Source organism: Notamacropus eugenii, chromosome 3 (assembly GCF_028372415.1).
Source record: "Notamacropus eugenii isolate mMacEug1 chromosome 3, mMacEug1.pri_v2, whole genome shotgun sequence".
In the NCBI taxonomy this organism is placed as follows: Eukaryota; Metazoa; Chordata; class Mammalia; order Diprotodontia; family Macropodidae; genus Notamacropus; species Notamacropus eugenii.
In genome coordinates this window covers 422177819-422190610 of record NC_092874.1, presented here as the reverse complement: position 1 = coordinate 422190610, position 12792 = coordinate 422177819, and the positions used below count along the sequence as shown (strand labels likewise).

At 38.5% G+C, this 12792-nt stretch overlaps 1 protein-coding gene across 6 annotated transcripts in view; it reads right to left on the bottom strand.

The window, feature by feature from the left end:
- Positions 1–4072: 4072 nt before the first annotated feature.
- Positions 4073–12792, bottom strand: part of FAM120A (family with sequence similarity 120 member A) — a 140597-nt gene continuing 131877 nt past the window's right edge. For all 6 annotated transcript variants that reach the window (XM_072598225.1, XM_072598223.1, XM_072598228.1 and 3 more), the window contains one exon: positions 4073–5965. In XM_072598225.1, the coding sequence (XP_072454326.1) occupies positions 5654–5965 (312 nt within the window). In that variant the 3' untranslated portion in view covers positions 4073–5653. The remainder of the gene's footprint in view (positions 5966–12792) is intronic.

Sequence of the window (12792 nt, the reverse complement as noted above, 5' to 3'; positions counted from 1 at the left end):
TTGGCCCTGGTCTCACTCTCTCCTCCCCTCAACCCTGATTCTGTCTCCTCATTTATTACTCCTTTCCCCTTGGAATTTTGCTCTTTAGTTCTTTTTTTTTCTCCTGCTTTCATCTGGTTACATAACCACCCACCCCGGCCTCACTTCTCTTGGCCAAACAGATTCCCCCCTTTACTCCTCTTCTTCAACTAGTTCTGTTCATTAGATTTTTAAACTTAATTTTTTGCACCCCTTTTCACAAAGGATTTTTCCTTATCCATTCTCTCTGCCTACTTTAGTCTTTTATTCTATGGTTCATGATCCCTATAAATATCTAATTTCTCTAATTTCTATTCTTCATACAAAACTTCTAAGATATCCATTCTAGGCTCTCCTCTCTAGGCAATATAGAAAGGAAATACATAAGGATTCCCCCTTTCCACTGGACCTCACAGAACAATGCCAATTTTTGCAAGTGTCTGAGAGCACCCAGGATAGCCCTCTATCTCTGTGATTATGCGACCCACCACTGATATATACCCTCTCCCACTCACCTCCCCATCACCCCATTTGTCTTAAAAATCTCCTCCTTGGGCCCAAGTTCTCTCATTCCCTCAGATGCTCTAGTTACCCCCGGCAGCTGGAACTCCATGGGGGTTTTTCATCCATGGGAGCATTACTGGAACCCCCTCCCACTACCAAAGCAAGGTCTTTTTCCTTTCTTCTCCCTTTTACATTTCCCTCTACTCCTCACCCACTTTCCTGCAGGTTCTGAGACCATAGGGGTCAACCTGCCTCTCAGTGCTAGCCCTAGTGCTAACACATCACACATTCCTCTTTTTCTCTCTGCTCCATCCCCCACTCCCATGTACCTTCCATGTTTTATTATATATAGTCCCACAAAAACCCTTGATTCACCAGATTCTGTCCATAATGCCCCATGCCCACCTCTTCACTGTGACCTCCACTGGGCTCCTGCCTTCACCTATCTCCTTGTGTACATTTAGAAAGAAGTCTCTAACTGGTCTGCTGTTATTGCTGTCCTTGGAAGCTACATTTTTTTCATTCCTCTTAAATTTCTGTAGTCTGGGGTGTCTAAAAAAGCAAAAAAACTTCCGTTTTTTTTTCTAAAAATGTTTCGAATACCTTCATTACTGAATATGCATCTTTTTTCATTTATAGTGAAGCCCAGACTTTGCAGGGTAAGTTACTCTGAGCTGCATCGTGAGCTTCATTTCTCTCAAGACTCACTCCTGCATTCTCTAGTGGGTGCAAAATATAGTCCTGTTATTCAGACTTCCTGTCTTTTGTATTTGTCTTTTTCCTGATGGTTTGCAGAACTTTTTGCTTCTGAATTGGTTAAATTTAACCACTACATGTCTTGAAGCTTGTAACATTGGATTTTTTCCCAAAGGTGGGTGACCTATGAATTTTTTCAAATGGTATTTCATTTCACGTGTTCAGAAGTTCTGAGCAGTTTCGTTGTTTCTTGCATAATGGTCTCAAGGTTTTTTGTCTTGTATTCTTCTGAGTGTCTCTACACACCCAATCTTTGGGAGAATGGAAATGGCCCCAGCTGGATGCTGTTAGCACTCAGCTAACCTCCCTGCTCTCCACCCCCACTTCAGACTTCCTCCTACTTCTCCTGTTTCTTGGAGAGCAGTAGCAGTAGTTCAGAGCTCTGCAGTGCTGGTACTACAGGGCTGCTTACTCTGGCAACAGGAGTTCAGTTTTACTGCAGTGGTATTAGGGGGTTGTCTGCTGAAATACTGGGTGTTGCACCCAACACACTTTTGCTCCTTTGCCACTGGTTGCTATGCAATACAGTTCCGTGTGGAACTGGAAAATGGGAGGGAGAACCAGAGCAAGGGGCTGAATTTTGCTAAAAGCCTGCACCGGGTCTTTGCGTCTGCTAGTGTAGCTACACAGAAAATAATATGGGAGGTAGATAGCAGAGTGGTGTGGTCTGGAATGAGCTCAGGGCCAGTGTGTGTCCGTTTACTTTTTAAACCTTTTGGATTAAACCTGAAGTTGCTTTATCTTTGGTACATAATGTCTGCTTTGGAGAGGTCTGAGAGAGGTCATGGGGATCAAAGAAAATGTCCAGTCCTCCATCTTATCTTGTTCATATACAGCAACCTGAAAGTTGTTATATAAGTTTTTATTCAAATCTGTTATATAAGCTTTTATTCAAATTTTATTCAGATTCTGGGTTCCAATTGGCTGAATGTTCATGACAGACCATCTAAGTGGAGAAGAGATAGAGCTTTGGACCTGGAGTTAGAAAGACTCAAGTTCAAATCTGGCCTCAGACACTTACTTCCTACTGCGTGACCCCGGTGTCTGCTTCAGTTTTCTCATCTATAAAATGGAGATGATAATAGCATCTGGTGGCCTGGAGTCAGGAAGACTCATCTTCTTGAGTTCAAATCTGACCTCATACACTTACTAGTTGTGTGACCCTGGGCAAATCATTTAACCCCATTTGCCTCAGTTTTCTCATCTGTAAAATGAGCTGGAGAGGGAAATGGCAAACCACTCCAAGCATCTCTGCCAAGAAAAAGTTGGACACACCTGAAAAACAACAGCAGCTACCTCCCAGGGTTGTTGGGAAGATAAAATGAGATATCTGCAAAGCACTTAGCACAGGAGAGAAACAGGCACATGTTACAAATTCCATGTAATTAGGGATATTTCATTATTTTTATTTATATACACCATGCCTGGAATAGTGCCTGTCACTTGTTAGATGCTAAATAAATGCCTGATAATATTATTACACAAAAGAAAATTTGTAAACCTTGATTTGCTATGTAAATGCTATTATTATGAAGTTATGGGTGACCATAATTGCTATTCTCTTTCTTTGATCATTCTAAGGCTAAAGCTACCACTCATAGTTAGAAATTAAGTCTTCCCTCTTGGCATTCTATATTTTTTATTTTAAAAAAATTTTTTTATCTTTTCTTTTTTCTATCACTCAAATTTCCCCCTGCATTCACCACACCATCATTTCATATAACAAATAATTTTTTAAGAGAAAAAATATCAGTAAAACCAATCAATAAATTGAAAAAATCTGAAGTCATCATCAGTGTTCACATCCACAAAACCACTACTTGTTCAAAAAAGTAGGTCTTCTTGGTATTTTCTATGCTGCTTTTTTTGACCTTCCAATTTAAGGGACATTCTGTTCCTCTTTCCAGTCTATGAACTCGTTGTATATGGAGGTATGAGTAAGAAAATTACTAGGACACTGAGTGGTTAAATCACTTGCTCTGGGATATCCAGTAGGTGCTCGAGATGGGGCACAGGTCATTCTGTTTCTGAGGCTGACCTTCTTCATCTGTTACATCAATGCTGTCTCTCCTCCTGAGTTCTGGCTATCAGGAGCAGTGGCAAGGATGAGAGAATCAAAGCCCTAGGAGAAAGGGCTATACTATACTATACCATATATGCATTTATCGATTGACAATTGAATAAGTAAAACCTCATCACAAAGCACCATGGTGATCCGGTTACATCTAAGTCAAATCGCATCCTGTGATTTGATTACATCATGATACAGAGTGCATCTTTCAATGGAATACAGAATGCAAACAATGCACAATCTTTACACCCTAGACCTGCTAGAGTAAATACTGTACTTCTAGCATACATAGAACTGTACAGTTGCTATGAAGTAAACAAAAAAGGAGCTTTCAGTACTACTGGAAGTTAAAATCTGTGCTACAGTGAAAATCACAAAATTTCTACTGGGGGCTAACATAACTTCTGTTGATAACTCACTTTCTAATCGTTCCTAAGTCCAGTTTACAAGATGGCGTGTCTAATTCTGGTCCTCTTCTTCTACTAAGTTTAACGATGAAATGCTCAAAAGCCAGTTATGTCTGTATACTTTGTTATTAGCTGTCACATGGTTAATGATTCCTCATCTAGGTTCTGAAGTCCTGAATTACTGCTAAATCTCTAAAAGGAAAAAATTCACTTCACCAAAACTCTTAAGTAGCTACTAAAACTCTGTGACACTGACTTTGCTGAAATGTGTGTAAATAACAGTCTTTTAAAACTAGATTAAAAAGGCATACTATAGTTTATACTAAAAGAATAAAGATTTTTATTAAGCATTGTAAGTTGCATTCAATAGCCTTCAAATACACCACACCACAATCCATCTACAGTCAATCAAACCCAACAGTAGTTCATTCTTGCACAATCCATGAGTTAGGGCAAAACTCCCTTCAACTTACATTAAGATACCTACTTAGCTCTTGCGGGCAGGGAATGGGGAATTACACCTCATTTCTGATCACTAATGTGTGATGAAGAGCATCAGGAGAATTATATGAAAACGAATATAAAGAAATGATTCTGATTTCGAAGTACATTAAGTTTGGAAACACTAACAAAAACATCAAAATGATACAGGTATATTTGCTTATACTAAATTCTTGATGGGAAAGTTCTCAAGAACAAGCAATTTGTTTCCTGCTACAGAAGGGGGGTAGTTTTTGAAGATCAAAGCTTTTTTTTTGTTTTTCACAGAATTTCATATTTGCTAATATGAAGGCAAAAAACAGCAACAGAGAACAATAATGCATACAGCAATGAGTACACCAGGGTAACGTTGATATTCAAAACGGCTAGATAATTTTTTAAGTTTTAGAATAAATGCAACAGAGGTCAATAATCACAAAATTTTAAGGTTAGAGCAAGATCAGTCAATGACTAAACATAGTTAACATCTTTTATAGGACTATTACTGATTATTAGCTTTTTTGTTTTGCAAATGGGCACAGTACTTGTAAGAATGGAAGAGAGGACAATAACATGCATAATATTAACTACACACTTTAAAAATCATGAACCATGCAGAAGTTCAGCTCAAATAGTACTAATGGTCTACGTCCGATTCAAAACCACATAGTTCATTGATCACGGATGCATGGTATTAGTCACAAAAAGTTTCTGAACACATTGTGTTGATTTTGAAAGGTCATTTGCATCTTCTATGATTTCAAGTTTGTCTCCATTGAACTTGCTTGTAAAGTATGTGTGACGTACTGCAGAGTGAGAATCAGCAGAGCTGCAAGATTACTCTGTAATTTTTAGTTTCGATAGTTGCACATTTTTAACACAAAAGAACCACATCAACAGTGATGAAATTTTAAGTAAGAAAGAAAAACTGTGGTTGTGCCTTATTTTTTTCATAATCATGAAATTAAAGCCTTAAAGAAAGCTTTTATTGTGACACAGTAATGCAAAATCAAATATAATGGCATACATATGGTGCCAAATACTAAAAATTATATTTTAAGCTATATATACTTAAAGACTGCCAAAATTTGTTTTCTTTATATTTCAAGAAACAAAACTACAAGCTTTTGTCATAACCAGTTTAAACTTTATGTATACTTCATTTTAAGTGCGGGAGTCAAATGCTCTTCATTTTCTTTTGTGTGTGTGTGTTTTATTGTAGCATTTTGACTACAACTGGTTAAAACTAAAAATGTGTTGTTTAAATCTCTGACATCAAAGAGGGATCCGAATTTCCAAAGTCCTCATTTTTCTCTTACGGAAAGGAAAAAATGTACATAACTGTAGGCTCTCTTTCTTTCCAGATATTCCTAATCCTTACCATTCCAACATCCTTCACCCTCTATAAAAAATAAGTTTACTCTTCTTTTTTTAAGACAGCTGCCTCAAGAGTATCATCTTTATGGCAAACACTGTCTGCATTTAGTGCATTTAAGTGAGGATTTGTATTGCACATTTTAGAGTCATTACTCAAGGCACTTTCAGACTGGTTGGAAGCCCTGCCATCTGCCGTATTCCCATTCATCTGGGAAGCTGGTTTCTCCTCATTCACTACTCCATTTTCAGCCAGGGATCCATCTGAAGACACGACTGAGGATTTAGATTCCTCTGATTTTGACTTAAGTTCTTTGGCCACTTCTTCTGCTGAAGCAGCATAAGGAGGTTTACCCTGTTTAACACAAGAGAAAATGAGAAGTAAGAAAAGTTCCTGCTGTACGCTGGTGAAGAAGGGATACTAGCTCCTGTCAAATGATACTTGAACCAACAGACAACAGATTCACCTCCATGTACATGGCAGGGACACAGCAGTATTCCCCAAAGGCTGTGTCTCAGCTGATTTTCCTATCACCTCTGCCTCACATCACCGTCTCCTGGATGTCTCACTCTCCCTTAGGGTTGCTTTTCAGGGACCACCAGCTTCGACATCTTCCAGTTTTAAGTTCCCTCTCCTCTTCACAATCATTCGATGTTGTCAATGGTTGGCAAAAGGGCAATCACCACTGAAGGAATTCTGCCAAAGTCCTAGATGAGCAGCTTACTCATAGTAGGCCTCGCAAAGGTTTTTGAAATGAGTGACTATTACATGCCTCAGACACAGAACATACTCTGGGGTTGTATTGGAGCAGGTGTAAGGTATGCAGAAGAAACACTGACTTCCCTCCCTTCCCCCAACAGCTGGGTCACAGATGAAGTATACGTAAATTGAATCATTAATTTTGTAAATTGAAGAACCATTCCCATGTGTAAATCCAAATGTTCATATTAAGTTTTCTTAAGGTGAAAAGATAAATTTTCTAAGTGATATATTCATGCCATGCTTGGATCCAAATGTTAAAATATGAATTTCTACTTTGTGATGAAAAAATAAGTCTTATTTTTTCATGATGTAATCAGTAAGATACTGCAAGAAACTCTAACATTCAAGAGAACTGCAATGATATAAGGAAAAAGATAACAGGTTGGCTTAGTTATATATTTTTCTGTAGCTTAAAACACTTCTAAGATGTTTTAAAAGGATTTATCTTAAAATGAAGAATACAATTTTGATTCTACTTCTCCATAAAGACTTAAAAACTCCCTCTAGATGTGTAACCAAGAATCACCTGGAGCTACAGTATAATTATCTAAGAGGCAGAAGATCACAGCATGATAAAACAGGACAAGACCTAGCACAGCCCCACTCATTTTAAAGAGGAGAAAACCAAGACTGTTACTCGTTAGTGAAGGAATGGAGACTCCTGCTTTCTAGCTCACAGCTCCTTCCACTAGCCCAGCATGTGCACTGTCACAAATGACAATGTCTCAGAACAGCCTTGAGGACAAGATGGTGGTACACCAAGGGACTCTTAGAACTGGTGGAATGACTGGAACCAGAGAGAAGTCATTAATGGACTCATGTCCAGCTTCAAAAGAAGTCTCCGGGAGAATTCTCTAGGCAGTTATTCTCAGAGCCAAGCTGTCTGACATTTCTATCACTGATTTATATGAAGGCACAGACGATGTGCTAACCAAGTCTGCAAATGACACAGTTGAGAGTGACAGCTAACAAGCAGAATAAGAGATGGGATCTTGGATCATGACAGGCTAAATTTAATAAAATAAAACTTAAGAGAAACAGAAGTGAACCTCAACTACAAGCAGCTGTGAAGTGCTTCACACTGAGGACTCTGGAGGCTGCCTAGTCCAACCTCCCCATTGTACAGATGATGAAATAAAGGCACAGGGAAGTGGTCTGCAATGGTGGGTCCTCTGCCTTCACTGCACCATTAACAATGCTTGTTGGATAGGTACTATGGGCATTATCATCCCTGTGTTACATATGGAGAAACTGAGGCTCACAGAAATCAGGTGACTTGCCCAAAGCTACAGAGATGGTATCACAGGAGGGACTTAGACTCCCAAATCAGCCCTTTATCAGCCTAGAGAGGTGATAATAATGGGAGGCGGGGGGAGAAGGGAGCAGGCTTAGTGGACTACAAGATCTAGATGCTGCAACAATATGAAAGGGCAGACAAAAAAGAGAATGCCATTTCAGACTAGAGGGCGAGAATGTCCTGATGAGCAAGGTGACAGTCCCACTGAAGTCAGCCCTGATCTGACTGGGAACACTGTTCAGTTGTGAGTACCACTTTTTAGGAAGGATACTGACAAACTGGAATATGACTAGAAAGGAGTAACCAAGATGAAGAGGAACAGAAACCAAGGTAGTTATATTCATTAATTATAATGATCAGTTTAAGGAAATGAGAATGTTTAGCCTGGAAAAAAAAGACCTGAGTGTGTGTGTATGGGGTATTGAAATAGCTCTCATCAAATATCTGAAGGGACATCATATGAAAGAGACCTGACTTGTTCTGCTTGATGTTAAAGTGCAGAACTGGAAGCAATAGGGTAAGTTTCAGAGAGGTACTTTTTCTCTCTAAATGTAATGAAACTTCCTTCCCACTAGAGAAATCCTAACACAGAACGGGCAACTCAGACAAGAGTGGATCCCCCCACTCCCAGAGTTACCAAGCAAAGGTTAGATAAGCATTTCAAGCAAAAGTGAGATGTTACAGAAAAGAGTCAAAAAACAAAACAAAACGAAACGCTAAAGGGATGTTGGGCTTCCAGGAAAATGGAAGCTGGGGCCAGTCCCTCCATCCTCTCCTCATCAGACACCTGAAATCTGCAGTTTAAGACTATCCAGGAGGCCAACCGGAGTGATGAAGAGCCTGCTACTTGCATCCATGTCACATAAGGAACTGGCTGAACGAAATGGGGTTTTTGGCCTGAGGAAGAAGAGACACAAGAGTTGTGCTGGCTTCAAATCTAAAGGGTTGTCTTGTGGAAGTGGGATCAGACGGGTTCTACTGGCTCTACAAGTCAGAACCAGAACCAGTGGAGGTCACAAAGGTGCAAATTTAGATTTGATGGCAAGGGATGATAACTTCACAATAACCAGCTGTCCAAATCCAGAGTAGGCTCTCGCCTCCCCTCACTTCTATGTCAAGCAGAATTTCAGTGCTGTCTTGTCAGGCCTGTTTTACTGGGTATTTCCCTTTTGGGTGTGGGTTAGACTAGATGGCCCTTCCCAACTCTAAATTCTGTAATTTTCTGTTTCCACACCTGAGATTCTGTGATCGGTGCCTTCCAATAATTATCTTGATGAAACAGAAGTCCCATTTCATAATCTCTCATCCATAGAAAAAATGGAGACCCATTGGTTACTACCAACTGAGAAATTACTCTGTACAAATTTAGGGAGAGATGAAATTTCTTCTCAGACTTTGATTTCTCTAAAAACCTTTTTCTGAATTCTACCATCTTACCCTTTAGTTCAGTCAGACAAATAAACTAGAACTTGGAAACAGACGATAATTGTTTTCTTACAGCCTTGGAATGGAAAATGCTTGCGCAAAAACAAGGGATAGTTAAAGAAAAAGAGCAGACTGGGGATTTTCAGGAATTCCCTCACATGAGGCTTCTCTCTCTTCCCTCCCCCCTGAAAACAATGACATCAGGTTGTTTGAGATGATGACACAATCCACAAGTGAAAATGTATCAGGTGTTGCACTGGACTATGTTGCGGACTGTGTTTACAAAGGAAGAAGAATGCACAGTTCCTGCCCTAACGAGCTTATAATCTAGTCTGAGAGACCAAACTAAAGTCGCATGAAAGAAATAAAACAAAGCTATTGATAATTCAGTGCTAAACTATATGGTCATTACCAGTAACTACTTTAGAAAGGCTGTTGGAGAAGAAGTTTTCATGGCCCAAAGAAGGAAAAGTCATGGTGAAATTACTTGTGCCTTGCTAGTTGTGGCTTAAGGAAATTAGAAACCTGAAAGATAGATAGTGATTATGTGATCTTCTGGGGGATGAAAGGACATGGTGAAAAGGGACAATCTTGTGCTTTGTCTCCTCCACACATCTTTTTTCTTTCTTGTTCACACAAGCCACTGAAGCTTTCCCTCTTTCAGGGTAGAGCCATAACAACCCTCTTTATTTAGAGATTCTTCCTTTCATTCTGTTCATGCTGTGGTTTGTATTAATGTTTCTGTTACCAGGGGACCCGGACTGTTAATAATTTTGTTAATTCTACATGCTGCATTCCCAGGTGATAAGTGGCATTGCTAACTGAACCAAATGAACTGACAAAAGGACATAAGAAAAGTAGGATAGGATGATGGATTCATCAATTGGTACTGGATGGGAGTTGCAGCTCTCTCCTCATGAAGCTGGAGGTTAGGAAGTACCCAGAAAGGCTGATCCAAGGGTTGGGAATGGGCTCTTTATATTAATTGAAGCACATCTCCTTAAGAAAGGGTGATGGCCCAGAATGACTGAATAGTGTATTCTGCTAAAAGACTCAGAAAGAATACAGAGTCCTAGTGCTTCTAGTGGACAGCTGAGGCAGAGGGATGGCTAGCCATGCTAGACCCTTAGACCAGATCTCAATCTGAGTCTTAGCTTCCTCTTGAGTAACATGGTATGGGAACAAATGCTTTATCTCCCTAGCAAGATCAAATGAAATAATGTATGTGAAGGTGCTAATGAGATAAGAATACCACCATTGACTTCAGTGTGTTTTTCAATTTGAAAGGTTATTAGCAACAGAAAAATAACAGCATAGAATTATATTCTTATATTTCTTCTGAATCTTGTCTGTTGATCACTACACCAGAAAACAGCATGCTGCTGGTTTAAGATAAAAATGCCATCTTACATGTATCCTCCTTATTTAAATCCCATATTAACTTTATTTTCAGGTAGCCATCATGGACAAACAAAAGTAACCAAGTTAGAAACTAATTCAGCTCAAGAGTTATGCCACTGTATGATTCAAGACATTCTGTAGGACTTATGATGAAAAATGCTATCTCCAGAGAAAGAAGATGGAGTGTGAAAGCAGATTGAAGTGTACATTTTTTTAATCTTATTTTTCTTGTGGATTTTTGTTTTGGTGGTTTGTGTTTTCTTTCACAATAAGACTAACATGGAAATATGTTCTGCATGACTGAACATGTATAACCAATATAAAATTCCTTGCCTTCTCAATAAGGGGGAGGGAGAGAATTTGGAATGCAAAATTTTAAAGGTGACACTACCCTTGTCCCCCATATAGCCCTAATTTGAAACCATACATCTTATAGGCTTTTTCCTTAAAACGTATGTGTTTAATAAAGTTTTCATATGAAAAGTCTACGTACTGCAAACCAATTCATCACAAAGTTTGCCAATAGCTATTTTGTGTCATGAAATACTCAGTACTGGTTTTCTACAATGTAAACTACTAAAGAGAACTAAGGACAATTTTCAGCACAGATTCCCTAGGCCTTACTCTGACGTATCATCACTGTCCAGGAAAAGAACATGTTGTAACACAGTGAAAAGACCACTAGATTTATAATCACAGGACCTGATGGATACTGTGGCTTAGGGTTGAAATCATGTAACCTCCAGACTGGGTTTTAATATCTTCCTCTATAAAAGAAGAGGCTGGGACTAACTGATGTCTGATATCCCTTCTAGTCTTCTGATTCTAGAATGATATTCTATTCCATACATCAATTATTTCTTTCCATTTTGCCAAATTTTATTCATCATTCAAAGCCTACATAAAGCTCACCTCATTTCTGTGAGGCCTTCTCTTACTGTTCCACTTCTAAACTTCTCTTAAATCCTATAGCATTTTACAGTTAAAGCACAACCTCAGGATCATACTTTGCATACTTCTATAAATTTATTAATTACTAAAATTAATATTATGCCTGGTATTAAAATAATTTACAAAACAGTGATCTTGTGGAATGAAAGTTTTGGAATTGTAACATATGGGAACTGGATTGACTTGAGAGTTCACAAACCCCAAAACCCTGGTACAGTGCATTTCATCATAACCACTTTACTGTTTTATACCCTGGTGTATGTCAGTAAGAAAGTGGAGTGTGGTACCATAGAGGTAACAATAAACTGAATACTTTAAAAATTCACCTATTTCTGGACAGGCCAATGTCTCAGACATGGAACACAGAAAATATACCTATTTGGGGTCAATCTGTATGAACCAAGGTGTTAGCAGTAAGGAGTAAAAACAATAAGAGATTATGAATACTACTTCCCTTGGACATGTCAGAGAATTTATTCTCCTTTTGTTCAAATAGTTTCCAACCTTGGGTTCAAAGAGGGCTGACATCACTAAAACTATCATTTCCCATTTCTATTTCCCATTTTCATTTCTTTCTCAATTCAGATCTTACTAGCATAGGTCAGGCCTTCATACCACCAAATAAGATTGCTACATTTTCAACACCTGGACTGTCCAGGAGGACCGCTTTCTTCAGGTCAAAATAGAGATTCCTGTTGAGAAAACGGCAATTTCTTTTCTTCTTCCCTTTCTTTTGGATTGGCTTGTTTACTTGGTTATTTATTTCACCATTAACTCTTGTCATTTTCTTTTGCATATATCCCCAAATGCTTTTAGTATCTCCCCTCTGATTCCCATAACCCCAAGACTAAGACTTCATTATTAAAAAGTCAATGGAAAACAACAACAATGTTTAACTATGTTTCAAGGGATGGAGTGTGGGGATGGTTAACTTCCAAGAAGGAGGATTTTCTTGGAACAGGAATTTACTACTTAGATTGTAAGAGAGAACTACTCTTCAAAAGTTTTAATAACTAAACTTTTAAATATAATAATGTTTCAAAGCTGGACATTTCAATTAAGTGCTATCATTTTTCTCAAGCGTTACAATGGACCAATAAAAAAGATTATCAAACAGCAACTATAATCCTTCATGGTGGACATGCTCAGATAAACTAGGAAGAAGACAATTATTTTTAAAAAGAGATATACCAGTTAATAGAAATGGTTAAAATAGTATAGGATGAGGGAAGAAAGCTAGAATTCTAAAAGTTCCTTTTAATCTATAGCTTTTTTTTGAAGCTTTAAATTATCTGTTTTTAATTAAAGATGCTTAACATACATTTGTCCCTGAAGTCATCTGGAC